The sequence below is a fragment of the Pelmatolapia mariae genome, linkage group LG15, assembly GCF_036321145.2.
Source record: "Pelmatolapia mariae isolate MD_Pm_ZW linkage group LG15, Pm_UMD_F_2, whole genome shotgun sequence".
NCBI classification, from domain to species: Eukaryota; Metazoa; Chordata; class Actinopteri; order Cichliformes; family Cichlidae; genus Pelmatolapia; species Pelmatolapia mariae.
Window position 1 is genome coordinate 15,415,678 of NC_086240.1, and position 27,964 is coordinate 15,443,641.

Sequence of the window (27,964 nt, forward strand, 5' to 3'; positions counted from 1 at the left end):
AGTGAAACACATTGATTTTTTTTTTATTGACTTTCCCAGAACAGTACCACTTGTTCCCTTACATTCTGTTTTTTTCCTCACAAAATTTCCACTCTTAACTGTACCATTCTTCCACAGAAAGCATTGTGTAATTACACCAATGGCATCAAATAAACTCTTACAAAGAGATACGTTTGGCATATTCCACAATTTCCTTTTGTGTGTTTTCGTTAAATAAAAGGAGACGCAAACTGCACCGTCTTACCACAAATACTAACCTAAAATCATTGCAAATCAGAGGCACATGAGGGGGGCCGGTGTGGGAAATTAACCAGTCCAGCACAATGCATTCCTGTGCTGTATGTCAGCAAAAAAAAAAAAAAAAAAGAGCCCAGCAACAGACAGCAGACAGGAGGAATGTGACTTTTAAACGCCACTGTAACTCCGGCTGGATTTTTTATTTTTTTATTTTTAAACAAAAAAAAAAAAAAAAAAAAAGTATTTTTAAACACAGATGTGCCTGCAGCGCAGTTTCTTAGTAAAAACACAGACAAAGTAAGTGTTTAAAGCAAAAATCCATCTTTTTTTGTTTCCAATAACAAGTAAAAGAGCAAAACATGAACAGTAAGAGTTTCACCCTTAACAGTCTCTGTAACTGATGTTCACAGTCATATGAACAAACACTCCCACCATCATGCAAGAGGACAGTTACACAACACTTATGTAGACACTGTAAAAAAAAACAAAAAAAAAAAAAAAACAAAACAATCTGAATCCTTTTCACAAGAATGAAAAAAAAAATGTCAGCTCAAAATACACTGATTTTAGCTTTCAGTAACATTTTTTTGACAACATAAATTTAAGGTACATTCACTGTCATAATGGAAGACATTGAGATTTTAAGAAAAAGGGAAAAAAAGAAAAAACTTTCTCTTTCTCAACTGTATTTAATTCAGTTTAACAGCTCTATAATCATTAGTACTTCACATTTACCGTTTTCTCGTGTTTTAATAATCAAAGGGAAGCCCTTTAGTTTAAGTGTGTGTTACTATTACATAAGTGTTCTACTAATAGAATTGCATGAAACACTTCCAATAAAGTGTTGCCATCAGATGGCTTAATCCCACATTAGCGTGTGCCGTTGGGTCATAAACAGCAGTTTCATGACACTTTGAGAAAACGCCCTTCACCGAGCAAGGCCATCACATGCCACACCGTCTCAAGTGCTTAATTGTCTCTGGGAAATATCCTCCGTGCCACTCTAAATGAAGCTGTGCCCAAACAGAAAATTTCAAGCTGTTTCCCCCCCCCCCCCCCCCATGTGTTTGAAAGAACAGAGACAGCTGGATGGAAATGGGACTATATACTACTGTATGTGCTTCAAAAGATGCTGTTCAGATGTGCTGTACAGAAATATATGTACAGAGGACAGTGTGTTTGTATAAATTAGCCAAAATGAGTTAAAACTTGTGTAAAAGCATGCTTAGCAACATAAAAAACTAAAGTAATAAAACGTGACTCCCACTTAATACTGACAGAGTTTCTGCCTGAAAACCTGCAAAACTATAAGACATTGTGGTTAGCCCTTTTCAAGACTGGTCCAGGTGTAGTCTTGTAAAACTTGCATCAAATCTAACCTGCTGCGTAATTTGAAGGGGAAAAAAAGACATTTAATACTGTGGAATCAAAACTATTCGTTATTTTTAGCCGTGCTCCGAACTAACAAACTCTAAAAACATAAATAACCAATTACAACCTTGAGCTATGAAATGTCTTTGCAAAGGTGCCCTAAAATATCACAAAAAACAAAAACAACAACAACAACAACAACAAGTTGGCAATGACTTGTAGTTTTAACAAGCTTTCTTTCTATGAGTTGCTGTAGCATCCTGGTCTTGTGCAAGATCAAACTTCAATTACGTCATATTAAAAATAACAGTGCATTTGTTCTTTTTGCTTTGCTTGTTACACAGTATAACCATGGCAATAAGGCTTGTGGCCTATGCAAACTTTAAAACACAAAAAAAGAGAGCAGAGTAATCTTGACTCTCCAGCAGGCCTTCTCGTCTACACGAGAAGATGCAGAAGGGGATTGAAAAGTCGCCCACTGAAATCAAACGGTTTGTGATTTTTTTTTTTCAGTCAGACTGGGATCATGTGACCCAAAAAGAACATGCCAACATGCCATAACCAGTGTATTTCCCCCCCCACATTACACCCGCTATCAAATGATATTCGTGTGTGTTCCAATCAGCTCCGTTTGCAGTCACCGGTTTTGGTTCAAGCAAAGGCATCCGACTTCGAGGGAGTGTCCGAACAATGGTCACTGCCCTCACATGTCCAGACACGGACCCCAACGCAGGAAACGTCTGTTCTTGCGCGTCCCAGTAGCCCCCCGCCCAAGCCAGAGTCAGTTCACATCAAAACACAGCATTTGAAACAGCCACCTGGGGTTGTTTGTCGTTTCTGTAAAGCTGCCCGTGTTGCCGTTTCAAATACTTCCCAGATCCCCTCCTTGGTTTTAGCTGAGCACTCCAAATAGTCATATGCGCCAATGCGCGTGGCCATGGCCCGGCCCTCCTCTGTTTTCACTGGCTCCAGCTTCAACCGAGACAGCTCATTCTTCACGTTCTCGTCGTTGCGGAGATCCTTCTTGTTGGCCACTAATATGATGGGTACATTCGGGCAAAAGTGTTTCACTTCAGGGACCCACTTTTCAGGGATGTTTTCCAACGAGTCCGGGCTGTCCACCGAGAAGCACATCAGAATGACGTCGGTGTCCGGATAGGAGAGCGGCCGCAGCCGGTCGTAGTCCTCTTGTCCGGCTGTGTCCCACAAAGCCAGCTGGACTTGCTTGTTATCCACTTCTATGTCCGCCACGTACGTCTCAAACACAGTCGGGACATACACTTCTGGAAACTCGTCTTTGCTGAATACTATCAGTAGACATGTTTTCCCACATGCACCGTCGCCCACCACGACAAGTTTCTTTCGTATGTCTGCCATTGCTGCCTCTCCCAGTTCTCGCTCTCAAACGCGGCTCAGTCCAAAGTCGGCAGTTGTAATGTTTAGTCGTGTCAACTCCAGTAGCTTTGAAACTCTAAGCAGATACTGGTCAAACTCGTCCCTCAAGTCAGTCCTTTCCACTAACTCCGGAGCCTTTTGCCACAAACTACAGCAATCTCTTTATAAAGCGTAAGGCGTTTTCCTAAATATAGCAATCCAATCGGAAATGGGGAGGTGAGATCACCGTCTGTAAAGGAAAAGGTGATTGGGTCCCGTCGGGTTTTTCTTGCGTTGGAGGAGGGAGGAGTCACTGACCACGAGGATCCACCCGACTGAGAATCAGGCGAAATCAACTAAATATCACAGCACGATGACGATAAATATACACGTACTTCTTCTTTGAAACCTCCCTTTCAAATAAGCTTCCTCAACACACTGCCTTGCTACTTTTATTACTGAGTCAGCATTTTGTTCACAAAATGACATGAGCCGGCTGTCTAATGAGGATTCATTCAAACTAAGCCAGTTTATCCTATGAAATGTGAGAGTGATTTTGGGTGGGGAAGTGTCTCAGACTAATTTCTGTGATACCACATGTTAGGTTGCCTAACACAGGGGGATTTGGTGTTCAAAAGGCACGCTGGGAAGGCAAATTGACACTGACATTGTTATACGCATGTCTACGTAGTTCACGCTATTTACAGGGAGGGGGCACTAGCGTAGACAAACTCTTAGCTTTGACTACCAAGCTTTGCTAAATCACCGCTCTCTCTCCAAGGAAACAAAACAATATAGAATCGGGTTGACGGCGTGCAACAAGCACAGATCCTCTCTCGACACGATAACGCGTGAGTATGCCCTCACATCTGTTCACAACCGAATCCAAAGCTGTGTAAGGGGACTGCTTTGGAGGCGGTTGTCGCCGTGCGAGTATTTCCCCTTTTGTTTAGCGGTTAAGGCCCCTCTGTTTGGAACTTGAAGGGGGGCCATGTTGTTTAGCCACTCAGTGTTTGGCTGATGTTTTAGCTAACAACAGCAACATGGCTATTAGCGTTTGTTAGCTCCCGGAGATGGCCGTAACGTGTTGTGTACAGTGAATATCGGATAATAAGTCGAGAAAATGTGTTCTATTTAACATGCAAAGACACTCGCTGACTATAAAACAGCAGTGAATTAAGCGAATTTCTTTGATGTCTCACCAATAATAAACACAACAGGCCCTTTGCGGTTAGCACTAGCTAGTTAGCTCCAGTGAACCAATGGTTAGCTTTAATCATGTTCGATTTCCGCTAGCAGAAATACATGAGGGAGGGGGAAAAAGTAAACAATCAAAAGAAGCGAGGCAACAAACCACAAAGCAAACACAATCTAATAAATAAATAAATAAACATTTACGCATATCTCCGCTGAAAGTCGGTAAGGTAGCTTCCTTATTATAACAGCGGCTTGCTTGCTGCTGGCTAGGCTAGGCTAGCTAGCCAGGCTGCTAATTGGTGTGCCACAATGAACAGTTTCAAATTTGAATACGTTGTTGCAAGCTCGTTACATCATCTCAAAAATCAGTCGTGGCTATCGCTGAATAATTGCATTCATGCGTGTATGTCTGTGTGGTAGCCGAAGCTTTATTGCTGGTATCCCCAGTCTTATGGTCACCAGCTAGTATTTGGCTAACGACAGCGTTACCGAGCGGTGTTGCTCTTATAAGCCACCAACATCGATGTCAGTCGCTTGTTTTGTTCTTGGCCCGATCTTTTTAATTTAACAAAACATTAGTAACCTGTTGTAGCACAAATAGTTCAGCAGAATTAGACAACTATATCCCTGGCGTGTTGTTAGCAGCTCGGGAATTAGTCTTGTCCCAGCGAGGAAAATTAAAAGCATTAGTTATCATTTTATTATTCTTTTGGATGAACGTCTTTAATGGGATGTAAAAGCTGATTTTTGTCTGAAGGCTCAAGGAGGATTTAATAGGTCCACGATGGTCGCATTATAATAGCATGGGCTTTCATAAAAGCCAATTATGATGCCGTAAACACCACATTGTAATGGGTGCTACATTACATTATATAATGAAATTAAAATCACATCTGAGTCATTTATATCCTAGTGTTTCTTATTGGTTATTTATATGTAATTATACAGGACACGCAGAGAAACTATATCCTCTAATAAGATTTCTTTCAACTTTATGCAAGTGAAATTAAAATAAGAAAATAAGATTTACTCACTGAAATATGTTTACTTTGTCTGTTTGTTTTATTTTTTAGGCTTTCCCGTGGAATGAGCATTCCATGCAGCATCCTAGGTATGAATGACGTGGCCTGGCAGGAGACAAGAGGTGGGATGCTGCATGCAAATGGTGCTCCTGAGTCTGGGGGTGTCCGAGTTCATGGCGGAGGGCCCCTAGCCACAGTTGGTGGAGCTGGTCAGGCTCCTGGAGGGCCACACATACAGGGCATGGACAGGGTTCCTAACCCTACCCCAGGTACCCCACAGCCCCCGCTGAGCGGGAGGTCTCAGGATGACGCCACAGTAGGATACTTCTTTCAGAGGCAGCCTGGGGAGCAGCTTGTAAGTTGCACACCTAGCAAGCATCGCTGGCCTACTGGGGATGCCAATCATGTCGATCAGGTAAAGAGTTGGTTTGCTTTTTGTTTTATTCAGATAAGACATGCGGTGATGTGCAGTTTAGTATAATTACCAGACAGAACAAGTCCTCAATTTTCACTGATTATTATATTGGTATAAACAGCAAGTAAACAATCTGTTGTTTATTGTTTAAATGTAGCACTTTGTCATTATTGGAATTACAGACATGTCTATCCACAGCCGTTTGCCCAGTCAAACGTGAGGTGAAGGTTGGAGTGCAGATTTCAGAGATCACCAGTCTGTTACTACAAGTATTAAAAAGCCATAGCACTGCTTCTGATTTACAACAGACATCAGTAAGATTATAGTTTTGGCCATTGTGTCAGCACAACAGGGGTGTGAGTCTCACCATGTTGACTGAGCCAGAGTTGTAATAGAAAGTGTGGTTATTAAATAATGAAATAAATGCTGCAATTAAACTTTAATGAAGAAAGCTTGTCTTTTAATTCTGTTCCCCTTCAAATTATTCCCCTTCTGCACCTACAGACTGCTGCACTCGGGGCTTTCAGTGATCAAAGCAGCGTAGTAAGTCTTCTTCCATTAGTGGTCTAAGAGGCTTCATGGTTTTATTCTACACTGTTGGATCAGACTTGGAAGTGCTTCTCTTAAACGCAAATGTGATTTTGAAGGAAAATAAATAAAGTTGCGTGGTACTTGGATCAGATGAATAAGGAGGATTGACATGTAGTCGGCCAGAAATGGCTTCACTCGGACAGCTCATCATACTGATATGGATGGAAATATTTTCCCACAGCTGTGGCTTCTTTTTTGCTGACCATATATTGAGAAATGTCTACAATCTGTCTGTAGTAATGTTAAGCCAATGGTGTACTGGAAACCAATCCTCTTTTAATTTCAAAACCTGTCTTTGTGTTGTCATTTAATAGCCACACCTCACATCCTGTCTCAACAGTAGTTTAAGCTGCTCTGCAGCTTTTTTTTGTTGCTACATACAAAGCCCCGTCTCGTGTTTAGGTTATTTCATTTTTTTTTCTTTCAAACTTCATTCAAACTATTCTGTTTCATGCAAACAAGTCATTGTGCCCTGCAGAAGAGCGAGTGTAATCGCCTCTCTTTATAAATCACCATGTGTAGCTTGTGCAAATGTTTTTTTGTGTTTAGCTCTGCATAGGTCCTAGTCTAAAAATGTTTTTTTAAAAAGGTCTTTCTTAGATTTTTATTTTCTTTTTCAGTTTTCCTTAACACATCATGTATAGTGGGCCGGGGGGCAGCCATGCAATAACCAAAGCTAAATGATCGTGTCAGATACCTTAACATAAGTCGAACAGTCAGGACTAATTGCTTTGGGATTTCATGTAAGATAACTTTATTAAACAACAGCCTCTTATTGGCTTAACAGCATATTCAAAATACTGTGTAAGTCATAATTCATGTCTGGCTTATTTCACAAAACCAGAATGTTACGTAATGTAAAAACAATTGCACAGATTGAAGAATAAATGTTAGTTTTTTTGCTATGAATGTTTATGTATTCTATTGAATTGTCACATATTCTTACAACAAGCACTCTTTAGCATTGCAGGTACAATTTTATAGTTTACATTTTGTTAAATCAGTGCTGTTTAATTTAAAATGTTAAAATGTGTTTTTCTTTTTTTCCTTTTTTTAATCTCTGTCTCAGGTCCGTGCAGTGGATGAAATGAACTATGATTTTCAAGCTCTTGCTTTGGAGTCGAGGGGGATGGGAGAGGTAAGAACAGTTTTTGTCTGCATATCGTTCACTCTCCTCACTCTTATACAGTTTTCTGTGATTATTATTTAATTATTTTATTCTTTCCCCGCCGCTCTAGAGTTGAAAAGTGACTGTACACATCCGTAGGTTGCTATTTTACAGAGGCCAGATTTCAGTATGGCTTTCTTCAGTCCTGTGAAACCACGTCTAGAGAAAGTATAGAAATGCTGAACTATTTTTAAAGCATCAATGTTTGCACCGCCACCACCACCACCGAGTCTTTAAAATACAGATTTATTGTAAACTAGTTCATCTTACCTTTGATTGAAATCCATTAAACCCTCACCTGTCCCTGTTTTATTGTCAGCAAGCATATGCACAATACAGAAACAACTGAACAACACTAAATGTTTGTTTGCCTAATAAAGGGTTTTCTGAAAGCCTTTTGACTTAACGCTATTACAAATAATTTTTTATAAACGATAAACACCTTCTGCTCCTCTGTCTGCTACACTGATGTAGTTACATTTTCTCATATTTTATGTCTCAGACCGCCCACCCCCCAGGCTGCTGCGTGTAAATCTATGTGCAGTCCTCTACAGTGATGGTAAAACTGTGTTGTATAGGAGTGTTTTTCTCATTTTATGAAACAAGAAGACTAAAATAGCCGGTTCACTTAAGCAAATAAATTGTTCACTTGGTGTTTGGTTAAAGCATCAATTGCAGCATTGACTTTCTTACTAATGACAAATCTTCTTAACAATGGTCATAAAACTTGGCACGACTTTCCTAGAAATCTTCAAGCTCAACCAGCCTTTTTTCCTGGCAGTGTGGATTGGGTCATTGACTTGTTTGCCTCGCCGGAGCACTCTAGGGGGAAAAAAGATTCCAGTTAGAATTTAATCTATTTTAAGAGGAGTCTGAAACAGAAAACCTGTACGGATTCTTTAGAAAAGCAAATTATTGAACTGACTTGAAGTTAACCGAGAGTTGCTCGAAGGTCTTGAGTGTAATAGCCCCAATTATAGGTAATTGGTGTCTATAATGGGTAATTAGGTCCAACTTACACTAAATAATAAACATTTGAATCCTATGTCAATAAAAAATTCTTATGAATTAGTAGTCAGTCACTCCCCATGTCTGTGTACAAATACAGTCTAAACCATTATTGCAGCTTAGATTGTTCAATTAAGTGATTTCTCCTGATATCTTCCAATTCTGCCAATTAATTATTAGTGAGTTTAACTTGGCCTCAAAACATTCTGTTCTCAAACATCTCATTCACATACGGAGTTGAAAATACGTCTCCCTTTGCACTCGCAGTTTGGAATCATAAATGCAAATGCTTTTCTACACCATTCAGAAACGCTGTTTATGTTTTTTCTTAGCTTTTGCCAGCAAAAAAGCTCTGGGATTCTGATGAGCTGGCCAAAGATGGCAGGAAAGGAATGCTTCTTGGAGAAGAGTGGAGAGACAATGCATGGGGATCATCTCGTGAGTGTTTTTTAAAATTTGTCTTTTCTCTAATTAATTAATTAATTAGATATGTGTTCCAGTCATGTGTTTGGGAATGGAATATCTCAGTTTTCACAGGTGCCTGCCAGCTATAACGTTTTGATATAAATACTATTAGAACAATATAAATACAGTGGCAAGAAAAAGTAAGTGAACCCTTTGGAATTTGTCTTAAAATCAGGTCAGATCTTCATCTGAGTTACAATTATAAACAAACCAGGTTTTTTTTTTATTTTTATTTTTATTTTTTTTCTGCTTTTTTGTTTTGTTTTGTTTGTTTTTTTTTTTTTTCATTTTTTGTTGAAATTGCGCACACACACACAATTATTTTTACATATATCATGGTGCATTTTGACTTTTTTTTTTTTTTTTTTTTGTCCAAAGGCTATGTTAGAAAATGGTAAACATCTCCCTTCACGAATACCATCTACAAATCATTCCTGGTTAGGACAGTAAGGACTGATTTAGACTTCTGCAGTGAGTGTTTGTAGAGCCTGTGGTGTAGCCTGTGTAAGTGCCTGACTTCATTGGCAGCATTTACGCTTGTGCGAAATACATTCTGTGCGGATTACCTCATGGTTATGTCCTGGTCATTTGTATGCGGAGTCATCCAATAGAAACCAATAAAATGGTGGGGCTTTTTGTCCCGTCTTTAATTCCCACTCAACTTTTTTTTTTCACTTGCTGCATTCCCTCACATCTATTCTGATAGGTTCAACAACCTGCCTGCAGGAATTTGCAGACATTTGTGAATCCTTACATTGATGCTATGATCATTATTCCTTATATTGAAGTGATGACAGTTATTCTCTCACTAATGAATTAAGAAACTACAGTAAAAAAGCAGCTGGACATGCACAGGAAGAATCGGCAGTACTGAACAGGCCAATCACAATCGTTGCGGGCTGCGTGGACATGATGGGTAGTTAAATCGCTGGTTAGAACGCCACTGCTGTCCATAAAACCTTGCCTGATATTTGCTAAAGGAGTACTTTGATCCTTTACAGCACTATTGCAATACTGAATGATGTAGCTAAACTGCAAAGTAAAGCCTGCACTTCCTTTGCCTGAGTTCAAATTATTCTTCATTTATCTCATTTGTCCCTTTTATCCTACATTTATCTGATTGGTTGTCCCTCGTAAACAGAAGGTTAGAACAGCAGGTGAGTGGAGCTGCTGAGCTTGCAGCCAGATATGTGTGCATGAGATGACCATATTAAGCACATCTGCTCTAAGTGACCTCACACAGAGCTAAGAGTAGGGAAAACATGAAATTGACCATTTAGAACAGTGTGAATCCTGAGCTTATGGCATTAAGGGATTACTTACTAACCGTAGCTGATTATTTGAAATAGCCATGTTTATTATGAGCATTGACTATTGTGCCCATTCACATATGGCTGAAAATGAGCTAAAGTATAATAGGGTCCTTTTACAAGAAGAAGGTCTAACAGTTCAGTCAGAGCCCAGTTTCTTAATCTAATAGAGGTGCTGAAGAATGACCTCGAGGATAATTCACGCCAGAGATATTTCTGACAACATGGCTGAAGTGAGACGATTCTAGAAGAATGACTCAAACTTCCTCCTGATTGTGGCTGCAGAAAACCTTTGAGATCACTGCTGCCACAGGAGGTTCAGTCACTTGTCAAATCCAAGGGTTCCCTTACTTTTTCTACCTGCAATCTAAAGTTTTAAGAAAGACACAAGAGATTTTTTTGGGTCAAACATCACGTTTGTGTTTACTTGTGACTCAGATGAAGATCAAATCAGATTTTCTGACCAGTGAACGCAGAAGAACATGTAATTCCACGGGTTCACTTCGCTCGCCACTGTATTTGATTACGACTTTTCGTTCAGATCATTCAGTGTCTCAGCCAATCATGGTGCAGCGGCGGCCAGGCCAGGGTTTCCATGGGAATGGTGATGCCAATTCTGTGCTTTCACCTCGCTCAGAAGGCGGAGGTCTCGGCGTGAGCATGGTGGAGTACGTCCTGAGTTCGTCCCCTGGTGACAAGATGGATGGCCGCTACAGGAATGGAGGCTATGTAAGCCAAACTCTTGCATCTCATCGATCTTACCAAAAGTGGAGATTGCATTTCTTTGTCTAATTGTTTTTCTGTCTTTCGTATTTACACAGGGTGCAGGAGATGCTGACCAAGATGGGAGAGAGAAAAGTGATGCGCAAGAGAAGGTGTCGCCTTTTGAAGACGACAAAAGCCCTGAGATGAAGGTGGGAGAGGAGAGTGATCCTACTAAAGCCAATGGAAGAGGTCTGCTGAACGGCATGGACAGAGACTGTAAAGACTTCAAGTAGGTTTTCCTTTTACAATGATACAAGTTAACCAGTAGAAAATGGAGGGAAAAAAATTGAGAAAAAATAAAGTGACTTTTGTATCCATCTTTTAAATAACTGTATCTCTAATATAGTATATATAGCTTTTCAGTTAAAAACTAAATATAAAATACCAGACTGTGTAAATATGAACATTTATAAATTGATTTGAGGGTTTTTAGACTTTTGTTTCGCCCCAAAATAACAGTTGTGTATAAATATGGTGGTCCTTTTTAAACTTAACTTGTTTTTTTGTTCTTTTAGCCCAACTCCTGGAAGCCGTCAAGCTTCTCCCACTGAGGCTGTGGAGAGGATGGGTCCCAGTCAGACAGGTTTGGAGATGATGGGGCAGCACCACCACCCTCATGCTCTCCAACAGCAGAACCCCTCCCAAAACAAGGTCCAAGCTGAGGATTTCCAGAACCAGGAGGCCCAGAACATGGGCGGCATGGAGCAGCAAGCTGGTGTGGAGTCCTTGCAATTTGACTATGCTGGTAATCAGATTCAGGTGGACTCTTCAGGGACTCCAGTTGGATTGTTTGACTACAACTCTCAGCAGCAGGTCTGTTAAATGCACAAAGTCTGTTTGGTAGTTTGCTCTGCAGGTTGTGAGCAGTTTGTTGATTTTTATTTATTTATTTTTTTCAGTTGTTCCAGAGGTCTAATCCATTGACTGTTCAACAGCTCACTGCAGCTCAGCAGCAACAATATGCACTGGCTGCAGCCCAGCAGCAGCATCTTGGTGAGACAGACTTGTTTGTCCTCCTCAGATTCTTTTGCAGTATTGTTTAACTGCTTTGTCTCTTAGGTTGACTCTGTTTGAGTTGCATAGACTTTTGAATGAGAATTATATTGCTGTTCTTCCCCATATTATTCAGCTGGCCTTGCTCCTGCGTTTGTGCCAAACCCTTACATCATTAATGCTGCCCCACCTGGAGCTGATCCCTACACTGCTGCTGGGCTGGCAGCAGCAGCAACGCTTGCAGGTGATCACATGGCACATGTTCATCCGCAAGTTCTCATTGAAATCCAACAGATCATCCAACAGATTATTATTATTATTATTATTATTATTATTATTATTATTATTATTATTATTATTTTATTTTTCTTTTACTCTTGATTATCTTCTGCCCAGATCCAATGTATAACTTCAGAAGTGTTTTTTTTCTCTCCCCTCCTCCAGGCCCCACAGTTGTTCCACCACAGTACTACGGTGTCCCTTGGGGTGTGTACCCAGCTAATCTTTTCCAGCAGCAGCCTGCATCTACTGCCAATCACTCGGCCAATCAGCAAGCATCGAGTCAAGGGCCAGGGCCAGGGCAACCACAGGTAGGAGTAATTTCTCTAACCAGTATTAATTCCCTACCTTATTCGCCTCGTATGATTGTATGAAAAATGTGCTTCAGAATTTGGCTTCAGTCATCTGTCTGTGACCAGTTATCGTGTGCAGAATGTTTATGATGACAGGATGACCCTGAAAATGAGTCATCCATGAAGACCTGCTGTTAAAATTTAGAAAAGTTAAAAGTGGGCGGGGCTTCTGTGGCGTAGATCCATCAGTTGTGCATTTGATTCAGAACTGTTCTGGGGTTGGTTGTATATGTTTCCAAGCAACTCGTGACGTCTGATCAAACCAAACAGTTGTGGTAAAACACGTTAGCTATATTTTAGCTGTTCCTCATTTAGTCACTTGTTTATTTTTTGTTATGACGACAAGTTGAGATTGCTTCCCTTTCAGTACAAAGCCAGTAACAGTATTTTTAACCGTTTCTGCCAGGTAATGCGCACTGGAACCAACCAGCGACCTCTTACACCTGGGCAAGGCCAGCAAAGCCAGCAGGAATCCCTAGCTGCAGCAGCTGCTGCAAACCCTGCGTTGGCATACACAGGAATGCCTGGTTGGTCTACCATTTCATACTTATGCTGTACTGCAGTGTAGCCAAAGATACTCACAACCAAATACATTTTTTCCCTTTATTGGTTCACATTAAGTGTACACAGTGTGTGAGTAGTAGTAGTTACAAAACACTGAAACAGTGTTTCTAACAACACTCTAAGTATGTTGTGTAGTAGTAGTAAACTGTAATTACTAACTCCTCTTTGTGTGTCTTGTTTCTTCCTCAGGTTATCAGGTTTTGGCTCCTGCAGCTTACTATGACCAGACTGGAGCTTTGGTAATGGGCCCTGGTGCCCGCACCGGTCTGGGTGGGCCTGTTCGTCTAGTCCAAACCCCACTTCTTATCAACCATGCAGCGGCGCAGGCTGGTAAGAATTTTTTAAAACATTTGTTTTAATTAAGGAATTCTTTCCTCTCCGGTGTCACCAACTGTTTGCTCAGAGGGGATTTGTGGATGGTTTGGTGTTTGTCTTTCCTGTTGTAGGGTTTTTACATTGCATTCAAGTGCCTTGGGGTTAACTGTTGTGATTTGGCACTATATATCTCAAGTTTAGCTAATCTAATTGCATTAGAGATGATTATTTGGAATTCGGTGACTGTACCAACTGTTATTTTATCTGATTCAAATCTCAAAAAAGATCTCTCTCTCCATCTCCTGTGGACTATGTCTCCTATTTTGTCCACTGACACCTTCTTCAAAAAAACCAAATGTGACGTTGACCAGATAAGCAGATCTCATAGTTTGGTTTAAATTTGGTCTGTTCGCAGTGTTTGTCTCCTGCAGTTACCACTGCTGTCTCCACTCTGTGTGTGGGGAGGACACACACCGAGCAGTGTTTCATTTGGCTATTTTTGTGAATAAATTCATTACTTTAATACGTTCCCAAGCCTCTTACCCCGAGTTTAATCACCACACATAAGCAGTAACCTTTAAATATAGGTGGAAAAAATGATTCAGCCAAGAAGTCCCAGCTTCTACAATGTGTGTTCACGCTGATGGTTTAAAATGCAAAGTGGCTCTCCCAAAAATAGCTGAATATGTTTATATTTAATTCTGCTTTTTATTATTTGTTTATATTTGAGCTTGTCATTTGTGTTTATCTGTGGAAAAATGACTTCACCCACTTAGCAGTTCTCTAGCAATCTGCCAGATCTGCTGTTTTGAGTAGGCACAGTTGCATGCGCACATGAAGCGATCTGATTTGTATAGATGTCCTCTTCTCAAAATGATAACTTAATGAGTGCTTCTGTGTGGTGTGTTGAGCAAATAATGTGTGTGTATTATTAATAGAGATGGGATTTTTTTTTTCTTCTTCTTCTTAGATATGCCTACTATAATGTCTGTCCCGCACACCCACTTCGTTCTATTCTTACTTGATTAGTACCACTCATGTGACCTTTCCTCACCTTTGACCTCTCACAACAATCTCTCTCCATCAGCAGCAGCAGTGTCTGCATCTGGCTCCGGTAACAACATGTCTGGTCCTCCAGCCAACGGACTGTACCGCTCCATGCCCCAGCCTCAACCTCAGCCGCAGCAGCAGCAGGCTCCTCCACCCAGCAGCGGCCTGCCCTCCAGCTCATTCTACGGATCTGGATCAGTCCCTAACACCTCTCAGAGCAGCTCCCTTTTCTCTCACACCTCTGCTGCCCCACCACCCCCAAGCTCCTCCCTGGGCTTCAGCAGCACCGGCGGATCTCTTGGCGTTGGCCTGGGCTCTGCTCTTGGGGGTTTTGGCTCTTCTGGTCAGTGGCTAAACAACATGCTGCTTGGAGAGGAAATGGTCTTGTGTTTAAATTTAAGTTTTGTGTTCTAAAAGTGCTTTGTTAATGATTTTTCAGTATCCAGCTCGACCAGTAGCAGTGTATCCCGCAGGGATTCCCTGTTGGCAAGTTCTGACCTATACAAACGAGGTGGCAGCAGTTTAACTCCCATTGGGCAGCCGTTTTATAACAGCCTGGGTTACTCCTCTTCACCCAGCCCCATTGGCCTTACACCAGGTCATTCCCCACTCACTCCTCCGCCATCTTTGCCCTCTTCCCATGGATCCTCTTCAAGCCTTCACCTAGGTAAGGGGGGATGTTTACCTTTGGTCGAATGTTGTTTTTGAGGTAGAAAATAAAGAAGCATTTGAGCCTGTTCGTAAGTGAGGATTGATGTGACTTAAATAGAATAGAACTTTAAGTTGTCATCCCCTGTTAGGGGCACCTTCAGTGAAATTGATGCTTGTAAATGAAATGTTCAAAATTGTCTTATTTAATCCTAGGTGGCCTGACAAATGGCAGTGGCCGTTACATTTCTGCAGCTCCCGGAGCTGAGGCCAAATACCGGAGCACAGGCGGCACGTCCAGTCTGTTCAATTCCAGCAGCCAGTTGTTCCCTCCCTCACGGCCCCGCTACAGCCGCTCTGATGTCATGCCATCTGGACGCAGTCGCCTATTGGAAGATTTCAGGAACAACCGTTTTCCAAACCTCCAGCTCCGTGACTTGCCTGGACACATGGTGGAGTTTTCTCAAGACCAGCACGGCTCCAGGTGACGGACCTAATTTAATGCTTGAAAATGCCACCGCACAATTAAATATATAGGCTTTTGGGAAATTATGAATTTCTTTTAGGTCTCGTAAATTTAAGCCTTAGCCAAAAAAGAAAACATGCAAAAAAAAACTACATTGCAGTGTTACACTTTTTATAATGAGTCCACTCTTTGAATTGTCTTTTTAATCATTCCCTGCTTTCTCCAATCTAGATTTATCCAGCAGAAGCTAGAGAGGGCCACTCCTGCTGAGAGACAGATGGTGTTTGGAGAGATTTTGCAAGCAGCATACCAACTGATGACTGATGTATTTGGGAATTATGTCATCCAAAAGTTCTTTGAGGTTGGGAGTGTTAAAGTTCATCCATGTGTCTTTTGAGTAACTGCACAGTATAAACTAAACTAGATTCCATTTATAATAAATTACTCTCATATTGTAATAGATTCCAGCATATATAATATATTTTTTGTTGTCTAAATGTTGTCTCAGTTTGGAAGTGCAGACCAGAAACTTGCTTTAGCGACCCGTATCCGCGGACACGTCCTTCCCCTGGCGTTGCAGATGTATGGTTGCAGGGTCATTCAGAAAGCCCTGGAGTCAATTTCCTCAGACCAGCAGGTAATTGTAAGTGAGATTTCACTTCTTTATAACAGTTTTATTTTCTATTGAAAAGCATTTTATTCGTCCTTCATATTAAAGGCTTTGATTTAAACGGTCTTTTTTACAATATAATTTGATATAATTTTCTTCCATTTAGAGCGACATTGTCCGTGAGCTTGATGGCCATGTGCTGAAGTGTGTGAAAGACCAGAATGGGAACCATGTGGTACAGAAGTGCATTGAATGTGTCCAGCCTCAGGCTCTTCAGTTCATTATTGATGCCTTCCAGGGACAGGTGGGGTTTTTTTTTTTTTTTTTAGTTTTTGTTGTTTTTGTTTTTTAGAATAGCTCCCATATAATAAGCTGCCTTATAATGCTGCCTATTCAGTATAGTTTATTTTTGTAGACAAATGTGATCTGTAGGGTTGCATTAATATCTAAATCATCTGATGTTCTTTCACTACATGGTACAATAAGCACTATATTTATTTTCTAGGTTTTTGTACTTTCCACACACCCCTATGGCTGCAGAGTTATCCAAAGGATCTTGGAGCACTGCACCCAGGAACAAACTCTGCCCATCCTGGAAGAGCTTCATCAGCACTCTGAACAGCTGGGCCAGGTGTGCACATCAGTTTCCTCTCTGTCCCATTTTAAACTCCAAGCTGACTACCTTATTTTTGCTAGCTGCGACTGATCGCTGTTGACATTTATCATTTTATGTCGCGTATTTGCATGCGTCCTTCATGTTTGAACATTTCATATTTTTAGCCTGTCATTGTTCCTGTGTAGTTGTGGTCTGCTAAGTGTAAGGATGAATGTAATTGTGCTGTTAGCTGACATTACATCTGACATATGTGATTATTTAAACATCCACCCTGCCCCCCTCACTTATTCCATCTAGAAATATCAAGGCGTATCATTGGAGATGACACCCAAAACATATTATACAGTGTCCCGTGATGCACTGTTCAAGGTCAGAGCAATTTGCCTCTATCGCGGATGTCCCTGTTCTCACTTCCTTTTTCCCTCTTTATTTTTTTTTTTATATTTTCTTCTGTAAAGAATCTAATTTAACATTTAGATAGTTTTCCAACTCCCAACCCTTATAGTCCTTTCCTAACCCACTGAGCTGCCTGTTCTTCCTTTTTCCTCCCTTCTTGCTTTATGCCAGAGGATTTAGGGACATGCTAATCTGCTGTCTGATGATCCCTCTTTTGCCTACAGCATTTTTTGATCAGTCTGTTTTTCCCTTTTTTGTTTTTTTTTAAATTCTCATTTTGCTAAAATTATAATTGTTTGATTCAAATCTAGGAGTTTGAAACTCTTTTATAACCAAATAGTTCACAAATGGTGTTTTAAAACCAACATAATGCAAGTTCATGTTAAAACAGATTGACAGAAAATGGTTTGGGAGGCAAATACTTCAAATTTAAAGGTGGAGATCGCATTACCTACTCAACAAATTACCACTTTAACAAGCTTGGCAGTTGAGTGGTGTTATTTGTTGTTTGGTCAGTTAATTTTTTGTCTCCATCTTGCCGCACTAAAATTACACCCGTAACTGTCTATCACCCGTTTCTGAAGGGGCAAAGATGCTATTGGTTGTGTTGCCTGGTCAGCAACACAAACCAGCAGCATCTGTTTTGTCTGACCTTCCGCAGTGATGACGTAAGGGTATTCGAAATACTACAAATGGGGGTGTCGCTCATTCATCGGCCAGTCATTGTAGAGTTGCATGATTACCCTATCAATCGAGGCCAATGGGGAAAAAGTAGTGCATGAGTATCAATCATGTTCAGTTGTATCTCACAGTTTGTTTGTTTTTTGTTGTTGTGATTAATCTTGTTGAGATGACTTTGCCTTGCCCTTACACCTCTGTTGCCTCCTGCAGGATCAGTACGGTAACTACGTCATTCAGCATGTTTTGGAGCATGGCAGACCAGAAGATAAGAGCAAGATAGTGGCAGAGGTGCGCGGGAAGGTTCTTGTCCTGAGTCAGCATAAATTTGCAAGGTAAGCTAAGCAGTCTGTATGAATTAAGAGTGGGCTGTATATTGTTTGCAGATTTTGACATTAACAGGGCAGACGGTGAATATTCTAAAGTTCATTTTGTATGAAATGATTGTGAAAATAAATAAATATTCTGTTGTGGGAGGGAAAGCACTCACATTACTGTCAATATTAGAGCAGCTGTGTTTCTTCACACTTCTGCTGGTGTGAGGACAGAGATGTGAGTGATTTGCACTAGCATAACTAAGGAACATAAGTTGATGCATATCATTTGAAGATCAGTCGATACGCTGTTGTTGTTCTGCTACATCTTTCGAGTGTTTACATTTGTAAAAACCGGTTAATAGTAGGTTTATAACACGCAGGTTAACGACTCATGTTTGGGCCTGATAGGAGATCATTTTAGGCCTGGGATAATTTATCAGTAACCATGTGGTAACAATGGCAGGAAGTTCATAACCTAGATCTTTCTTGAGTCGAGTAGGATGGGAATGCTGAATTTTAGGTCCCTGATGGTTCCATGTTCTTTGTTTTCAAAGCAGAGATTGTCCAGGGCAAGTGTCCATTTGCTTAGCTTGGAGTAAATTCTTTTGTAATTTATAGGCAGTGGCATAATGGTACAGTGGTTACTGCTATCAGCTCACAACAAGAATGTTCCTGGTTTGAATCTCCAGTTTGGCTCAGGCCTTGCTGTATGGAGTTTGTAAGTTCGCCCTGTGCCTACATGGGTTTCCTCGAGCTTCCTCTCACACTCTAAAGATATTCATTTTAGGCAGGTGCAGTGCTTGAAGTGTATAGCATAAAATTATGATTGAATGCTTGGTTAAGATGAGATATGCAGTGAAGTGCCTTGAGTGGTCCATAAGAATAGAAAAGTGCTTCCTTAATGTGAGTACATTAGGCAAGTAGATATTTTAAAAGACAAGTCTATCTTGAACTAAATGTATCTGTACGAGTTGTTATGCTGGTCATATTGGTTTTCGCTCTTGTGGATGTGATGTGTTTGTCAGTGAGCAACTTTGTACCTTAATTTATTTTAGTTTGATTTATTTAATTACATGGCTCACGATAATTGTGAATATGTGGGACAAAGGATGTTGGCTAAGTAGGAGGAAAAGACCACAGAAGTTTCATGGATGTAGGGACAGAGGGTGTAGAGGGTTGGTGTGACAGAGGAGGGTCCTAGGGATGGGGTGAGATGGAGGCAGATGATCCACTGTGGGGATCTTTAAAGGGAGAAGGCCAAAAGATGAGGACAAATCCTCGACTGGGAGCCAGTACCACAAAACAACTCCCACGTTCAGTTCCTGTAGGTAAACAAAAGTGGTTATCTACTTGTTTCGTAATACAAGGTTTTCCAGTCTTGCTACCATAAAAATGGTGGTGTGTGCCGCCAATTTGTAAAAATACACGTCTGCTGGCAGCAGAGTGGCATATTTTATAAATTTAAAAGATGAGCTGTAATATTAGGAAAAAATAAGATGCTCACAAACTTAACATAACTGCTGCAATTAAACAGCACTATACACGTGTATGAGTGTTTGACAGGAAAAATGATACTTGTAACTTGTAGAAAAGTGCTGTAAGAATGTGTAAATGACTAATATCCTCTGTAGTGTAACATGGAGCAGTCGGTAAGACTGTCTCAGTGGGCCATCATTGTATCATATGTTTAGAGTTTTGTGTTTCATAAAATTCATAAACTTTTTCCAGCTGAAGGTGTTGGAATTGATTAGAATTCTAATCAATGAATGTTCTCAGCTTTAGGAATAAATTGCTGTGTAACTCTAAAATTGATCCTGTTAGCCAACAGAAAAAAAATTAAGCTGGGAATAGTAGTCCCCTCTCCTAAAAGCCTGTCTCTGATAGATTGTAAACTGATAGACAAAGGGCTTAGACACTCTAAAAACTAGATGCTCTTATTGGGATGGTCCAGTGGAGGAGGATTATCTGGAATTTTCTATAGTCAGTAGGTGGTAATGTTGTACATGTTGTTTTCTTATCAAACATAACCTGTTCCTGCACGTGCCAGGTGTAAAACTAGGTCAAAGTAATCCTCCTTTATATTTCCCAAATTCGAGCTTACCCCATTAACAACCAGCCCTTGCCTCACAGTCGGGGTCAGCAAAAACTTAAACTAATTGAGCTGTTTGAACACTTGTCCAGTCCACTGTGCCCAATAATTACAGTTTGCTAACACACATGCATACATACCACGTGATGCCAAAAACAAAAGAAAATGATTCTAATATGCTGGCATATCTCTGCTTCCATCTGTTCAGTTATAAACTTGAGTAACAGTAGCTTATTTTTCCCTCAGTAATGTGGTGGAGAAGTGTGTGATCCACTCCTCGCGTGCAGAGAGAGCTCTGCTGATAGATGAAGTGTGCTGCCAGAAAGACGGGCCCCACAGCGCCTTGTACACCATGATGAAAGACCAGTACGCCAACTATGTTGTCCAAAGAATGATCGACATGGCAGAACCTGCTCAGCGTAAAATCATCATGCACAAGGTGAGTCGCCTGCTAAATGTGCTCATGTTAGTGTTAATGATAGTGGGTGGATCGTGGTCCATTTGATCCAGTGAATTCTATCAGTATTCTATAAGGTTTAGCAAAGCTTAAAAAGTCTAATCTGTTTATGTCCATAGTTTCTGACAAGTGGTCAAATTGACTTGGCTGGTAAAAGTTTAGCTGTGAAATTTTATCAGTGGTATCCAGGGCGTTGCACAGCTCATTCAGATCATGAAACAGCCCAAGTTAAAACAAGTGCCTGCGTTGGTGCTTTCAAGGACCCTTGATATGTGAAATATGACCAGAAAGACCAGTTTTTAGTCATGTTATCAGTGCCATTATGTGTACAGCGATTGTATTTTGCATGAAAACAAAGTAATAACTAGGGTGTGCACTTCCATATCTTATCTGCCAGCATTGTGTCCATTGTTTACATATTTTACATTACTCTTTGTGTACATCAGTGCAGGCTTTTGTCAAGGCTCTTGTGTTGACATCAAACTAGTTAATGCTGTTTTTGTTTTTAAAGAACAGTATAGCGTGGGTAGGGCTGCTCGATTATGGCAAAAATGATAATCACGATTATTTTCACTGAAATTGAGATCTCGATTATTTGACGATATTTATTTAACAATAATGTATTGGATAATGGCTTTAAAGATTGTCAAAAAATAATATAAAATAGTGTGCAAATACTGATTACAGTGCAAATGTTTGCAATATAAAAAATAAATGAAAAATGTAAACATCTATGTTTAGTGAACTTCAAAATACTGCACAATATTTGATCCACGTCTGACTCCGCGAACCCATAATGTTGCCACCAATGTTCCCTCTAATATTTCATGTGTCTGAGCGAACACACAAACTCCCTGAGTGATCCCTTGGACCACTGTGAGCGACATCAGACGTGTGCACTGTGGTCACGCCAGCATCTAATCCATCCAAGTTACATGGTTTATTAAAATAATCAAATTACAGCATTTACATTTATGTTAGACTACTTTTAATTAACTGCTTTAGCCCACTTACAATGAAAATTTAAAAAATTTTGTTCATGACCTGTGTAGTATGTTAACACTATTGGAAGTAAAAATAACTTGAACTCCAATTTTGAAAACACAACTTTCTTTCTTCTTTTCTTTTTTTTCATAAAGCTTTGACTTGTATTATGAGTCTGTGGTCTGGGAGAGAGTCCTGTAACTCTCTGTCTGCCAAATACAGTAAATAATGACCAATGTTGGGCAATTAATTATATAGTTACTACTTCAAAAAAGTTACTCAGTTTGGCAAACAACAAAGTTTTTTGCAGCTATTTATTTTTTTTAATGCAGCCAAGGCGTTTTTAAATAAACATTTCAAACTATTTACAGAACAATCAGCTGTTCTGCATCAAATCTGATGCCACACAAATTATTTGTGCCACTCCAAAAAATAATTTCTGTCCACTATGAGATAAAGGAGAACAACAGCCTGATACCTGCAGGCCTGACAGCAGATGTATCACTCCTGTAACACCTGTAACATTCAGTAGTCGCCTCATTGTTCTGACACACACAACAAAACTATTGACTACACTAACTACACAAGATTTGCGCTAAACGTCTCAAATCTCTCACATCTCAAAACACCGCCTAAAACTTCCCCCCGTTTCTTAACAACTAGATGCCACGTTGACATATCATTTTTTGATTGGTCGACACGGTACTTTTTTCGCCCAATAGGAAAGGGGAGGGGGTTTGGTTTGGTTTTGCTCACAGGCGGAGAGTGCTTTCGAGCGTTTTCCTTATAAAACGCAGTTTTTACCGTTTCTCCCGCAGTAAATATAAATAACGATAGTATTCAGGAAGAAAACCAAACATTGCAGATATTTTTATCATAACTCTGGTTTTACGTGGCCTATCAACACAATTTAAAAACTGGTATAAAGTCCACACCTTTTCCGTCAATTGTTCCGTCTGTCCTGCTCACATCTCCAATGGTTGTACACGATGTCATTAATGTGACTTCACTCCACATCAGCCACGCCGCTTTGCTAGCTAAAACACCGATGTCGGCACATAAGGACGCTGTCATAGCCTGTCAACGACGTTGATTAGCTGCGTATATACGAATGTGAATCGCATTATTGGCTGGACTATGGGATAAGGTGGCATCGTTCTAATCCCATACGGGAGCAGCCAGTCACTTACTGACTAACACTGCAAAACAGAATTGTTAAAGTTTTAATTTTAATTTCAATTCAGGTTAGATTTTTTTTTTTGTGCGCAACGCAGATTTTCTGTGCGCAGAGACCGTGCCAGCAGTGCGCAATTGCGCACGTGCACAGCTTAGAGGGAACATTGGTTTCCACACCACTGAAGTCGTTTTACCTCTCTTTTCAACCAACGGCATTCTTTCTTCAGCAGCCATTATCCTCTCCTCTCCAAATAACTTCTGCTTAGCTTTCCGAGCTTCCCTCGGGTCCTCTTAATTGTTGTGACGCGTGTTCGAAACGCAGAGGTGCGCGCTCGATTTGCCACACGGAGCAGCGCGAGAGTAAAGCACGAGGGAGGTGCTAATAATCGGTTCAGTCATTTTTAATGATCGTTGAAAACCCAGATCGTAATCGAGATTAAAATTCGATTAATTGAGCCAGCCTAAGCGTGGGTGCCAAAAATTTGCCAAAATATCTGCATTCTTTCTGCTGGCCAACAGGGGGCGACTCCTGTGGTTCAAAAAATAAGAAGTTTTTGTAGCCTACTGCAAGAAAATCACTTAACTTATGAATTCAGTAACCCTTTTACATACACAATCTCCATCAACAGTTTCAAGACTTACTTAATGTAACATGATATGCATTTTGTAAATTCTGCTACCCATAATTAAAAAACATGCCCATTCTTTACCCCTCCTTCCAGATTTAAAATCATTTGAGCTTCTTCAGATTTTAAATGCATTTATCTTCTTCTCTTCTTTATTTAGATCCGGCCTCACATTGCCACTTTGCGTAAGTACACCTACGGGAAGCACATTCTAGCCAAGCTAGAGAAGTACTACATGAAGAGTGGATCTGAACTGGGTCCAATCGGCGGTCCCACGAATGGTCTGATGTAGTCGCGTACACATCCCAGGTCCCCTGAACAAGTGGAGGAGTAGGAGCCCCAAACCCCCTGTTCTGTCTGAGATGTGCTCCTTAGCCATAGGGGTTAGCCTTTGACGCCCTCTGTTATCCCATCATTTGGGGGGCAAGTTACCAAAAAAACAAGACAAGTCAACTTCACCTAAGAACGCTGTGACAACTGACCCCTGCCACTCTGCCACCCCTGGTGCAGGTCCCCAGCATGGCCCCCAGGGGACGCACAGTCAGCAGGCTGTTTATTCTTTTTGTTTTTCTTTTGTTTTCCTCCTTTTTTTTTTTTTTTTTTTCCTTTTGTTTTTTCCCTGGGTAAAGCACAAGCCCATTGTTAATGATGTAATTGATGTATTTGACTGGTTTTCATATTATCTTGTACATTTAGTTTTTTACCTTGTAAATTCTCTGTAGAAAAAGAAATTATTACACATTTGCTGAAATTTACAGTTCTTACAATTAACACCAGCAAGTGACTTTATAAAGGCTAAACTGAGTGATCCTTTTAAAACATGATTCCATTTGTTTTTGTAAGACAGCTGTTCTTATTAAGCTTAGGCAATTTATTATAATATTTGTATATTATCCCACACACAGTTTAAAAAAAAGAAAAAGGAAAAAAAAGTTTTCCCATGCCAAAGCCAGCTGATGGATTAGTTTTCAAATAGCATCACATAGTATGGATGGACAGAAATCCCTCCATCCACAAGCGAGTACTATGCGTCACGTGCCACAGTCACCCAGAGGTCTTTGAGGCCGCTTTGCCAGCTCGGGGTTTGGAGATTGGTGCTTTACTCTAGGGTAGCGTTTGCCAGTGGTGGTTTTTTCTTGCCTCGTTTTTTCTTTTGTTTGTTTCTTTTGTTTGTTTTTTTCCCACCCTTTGCGGGAGTGTGTGCGTGTTTGGTTACTCCAGCAGCTCGTGGCCTGCATTATGTTTTGGTACTGACAGACTGAGCTGCTACATCCACCGAGCACCATTTGAGCCGTCTTACTCTCCCCTCATGCAGGCGATCACTTAATATTTTTTTTATGCAGGGGGAAATAAAACGCTACCATTTAACTTAAAGAAGCAGAGCATGAGGTTTGGTTGTACAGCGGGCGTATGACCTGGTTTAATATTAACATAAAATGACCATAGCTTTGGGTGGGGTGGGGCTTTTTGCAGGGATAGCAGGAGTGGGGTACGCGTTGGCATGCTGTAATAGGTTTTAATCCTTAGAATTTTTTTTTCCCTTTATGTTTTGTGTAACATCTTATCTGTCTTGTAGTTTGAGATGAACACTGCCCTAGAAAACAGTATCTTTATGTACTGAATAATCATCTCTTGTGTAGAAGTAGTTGAGCAATGTATAGCATCTTTATGTATGAGTAAATTGTTGCTCTTTTTTTGGTTGAGGGACTTGCAGCAGTGATGGGAACCCCCACCGCCTGAAGGTCAGAGCAGGAATTTGGTCAGTTTTGTACATCTGAGGTGAAATAAATTAGACGTAGCTGAAGAAAGGGATGCTTAAAGAACCTTTTTCTTTTTTTTCTTTGGGTATGTAAGTGGATTGGCGCAGGCCGGTGGGGCCATCAAAAGCTATACAATTCACCTGTAACGCTCGTAGTGACGGCTTCTTTGCTTCATATGAATTGTAGAATAAATGTAGTATATGTGCAGTTAATAAGTGTAAGATTATTAGTTTCACTAAAAAAAAAAAAAGTCTAGTTGTGGTGTTTGACAGGCCTTGCTCTAAATTTGTAGTGATGCTTTTATTTGTCTGTACAGTTGTACATTTGTAAACGTTTATGCTGTAAATGGGATGTCTTTTACACTTTTTCTTTTTTTTTTTCTTTTTTTTTGGAGGGGGGAGAAAAAGGCTAATGTGCATTTAGATGTGTGTATATTCATCACTCCTTTCCCCTTGAATATAATGTATACAGGTTTTATTTGATCAAGTGTTATTTTAAAGGAAATGAAAACTTAATGGCTTCACAATCTGGCATGGTTTTTGTTTTTAAATCTGTTCTGGGCCAGCCTCTATTTGTACTGAAGCTGTAACATCCACTGTTGATAGTCTTTCTGATGTGTGACAGTTTAAAAAAAAAAAAAAAAAGAAAAGGAAAAAAAGAAACACTCTGTACTAAAATCGAGGCTGCATTTAGTCCTCTCTGCTACCATGGAAACTTCACAGGATATGACGAGAATTATTTTTGTACAGAAGAGTGCTGTATTTTGAAACAGCTACTACCTTGTAAGCAAAAGCAATGTAAAATATTGTCAATTATATAAATATGAACATATGAGTTTTGTCACACTGTCAAAGTCATGTACATTTTCAGGTGGCCTTATGTACATTTCCAGATGTTAGATGAAGAAAACGAACTCCTTTTTCGAAGCAGAATTGTGACATTGTATGATTAAACTGTTCTTCTAACATTTGACCTTAATTATTGCCGAGTTTTTTTTTCCTCCTCATATATTAATGATTTCTTAATCATTTCAAGAAACTGGATTTTAAACTAACGGTGAAATAAGTGCCTAAAAGTTGGTTTACATCCATTCGCTTATCCTTTTCAGGGTCGCGGGAGCCTATCCCAGCTGTCATAGGGCAAGATACGCCCTGGACCCTAGCCTGATGGTGGAATTGAACTCAGGACCTTCTTGCTGTGAGGCAACAGTGCTAACCACCATGCCACCATGCTGGTTTACATATGTGTGTGAATTAGGGTAGAGTTTTAGCCTCAGTGAAGCCTAACATGTTTTTAAGATTAGCTTGTTTTATATATGTATAAACACATCCACTTGTATCAGTATGTGCCAGACTGTGTTGGAAAGATTAACATTAATTTCTGCTTTCCAAAACAATTAAAAAGCCTTCACTTCACTGAAAACGCAGCAGCTGGAACAGAAGCTAAAAGGGAACTTTTACCTCTCCTGTATTTTTCTTCATCAGCTTTGTGGTAAATCAAAAATTACATTTTTATTCCTCACCGCATATGAAATGCTGAATGACTTAAAGATATCTTGGCATCTATCTCAGTTTCCAGCCTTGGTCTTAGTTCCTACAGTTACAAGTCTTCAGGTCCTTTTTATGTAGAACAGCTCCCACTCTGAATCCGGTGACCCTGAACAGTTCCTTAGTTATGCTGATATAGTCTCAAATTGCTTATGGACTTCCTATGAAGCACTGAGCACTCCTTTTCTGAGGTGGATTGTTGCGGGGGCAGCCGTGGCTAAGTAGATAAGAGTCTACTATTTAGTGTTCTTGGGCTGGACACTCAATGCATTCATCATTTAAGAGCGCTTGAATGTTTGACAAGGGGCTTAGGCATGAAATAACAGAATAAATGATGCGTGGAAGTACAGCCCCAAAATGTTTAGATGTTGTGTAAATTAAAGTAGAATGCAATGGTTTGCAAATCTGATAAAGCCATGTGTTATTAATAATCAAACACAGAAAACATCAAATGTTTATAATGACACATTTTATTATGTCATGAAAAATATTTGCACATTTTGAATTTGATGGCAGGAACACAAAAAAGTTGGTTCGGGGTGCACAAAGTGCTTGAAAAATACTGAAAAAGAGATTAAAGAACATTTTTCAACTAATTAGGTTAACTGGAAACATGTCAGTTACATGATTGATTATAAAAGTCGCATGTTGGCAACAAAGAGTTTCCCAGAAAGGAATCTGAGCCGAAGCTCGGTGTAAAATTGTGAAGGCGTTGGATATGTCATCATCTACAGTACATAATATCATGGAAAGATTCAGAGAATCTGGAGGAATCCCAGATGTTTACAAACTGATGTTAAAAGAAGAAGGGATGCTATACAGTGATGAACATGGCCCTGACCCAAAGATGTGTTTTGTTAGATCGGTAGATTTCTGCATTTCAAACATGTTAATATATTTTCTGCGTTCTATTGTGAACAGAACATGGGTTTATAACATCTGGAGATCACTGTATTCTATTTTTACTTACATTTTACACAGTTACAACGTTTTTGGAATCAGGGTTGTAAAAAGCATTTTGGTTGCTCAAGTAGAGTTAAAAAAAAAAAACCATGTCTACCATCCCCTGGCCTTGAGCCTGTTCTGCAAGATATCTCTTTCTGTGTGAAGGGAGTAC

The 27,964-nt window shown here is 40.1% G+C and overlaps 2 protein-coding genes across 13 annotated transcripts; one reads left to right on the forward strand and one right to left on the reverse strand.

The window, feature by feature from the left end:
- Positions 1–1,299: 1,299 nt before the first annotated feature.
- LOC134643488 (rho-related GTP-binding protein RhoB) lies at positions 1,300–3,202 on the reverse strand. The gene has a single exon (XM_063495881.1). The coding sequence runs from the start codon at positions 2,983–2,985 to the stop codon at positions 2,395–2,397; it is 591 nt and encodes a 196-aa protein (XP_063351951.1). The 5' UTR covers positions 2,986–3,202; the 3' UTR covers positions 1,300–2,394.
- Positions 3,203–3,700: 498 nt separating this feature from the next.
- pum2 (pumilio RNA-binding family member 2) lies at positions 3,701–26,267 on the forward strand. Of its 12 annotated transcripts, none has more exons than XM_063495868.1 (24): positions 3,701–3,833; positions 5,253–5,616; positions 6,121–6,159; positions 7,277–7,345; positions 8,716–8,821; positions 10,700–10,887; positions 10,980–11,152; positions 11,439–11,736; positions 11,823–11,916; positions 12,053–12,160; positions 12,361–12,506; positions 12,955–13,075; positions 13,302–13,442; positions 14,515–14,820; positions 14,917–15,144; positions 15,342–15,609; positions 15,823–15,952; positions 16,100–16,234; positions 16,368–16,505; positions 16,707–16,832; positions 17,115–17,186; positions 18,105–18,226; positions 20,544–20,736; positions 23,701–26,267. In XM_063495868.1, exons 2-24 carry the CDS (start codon positions 5,266–5,268, stop codon positions 23,830–23,832), a joined length of 3,684 nt encoding a protein of 1,227 aa, XP_063351938.1. In that variant the 5' UTR covers positions 3,701–3,833; positions 5,253–5,265; the 3' UTR covers positions 23,833–26,267. The 12 variants fall into 12 exon arrangements, with proteins under 12 accessions (XP_063351938.1, XP_063351940.1, XP_063351939.1 ...); XM_063495870.1 differs by having other exon boundaries at positions 16,100–16,228; XM_063495869.1 differs by having other exon boundaries at positions 14,518–14,820.
- The last annotated feature ends 1,697 nt before the right edge of the window (positions 26,268–27,964 follow it).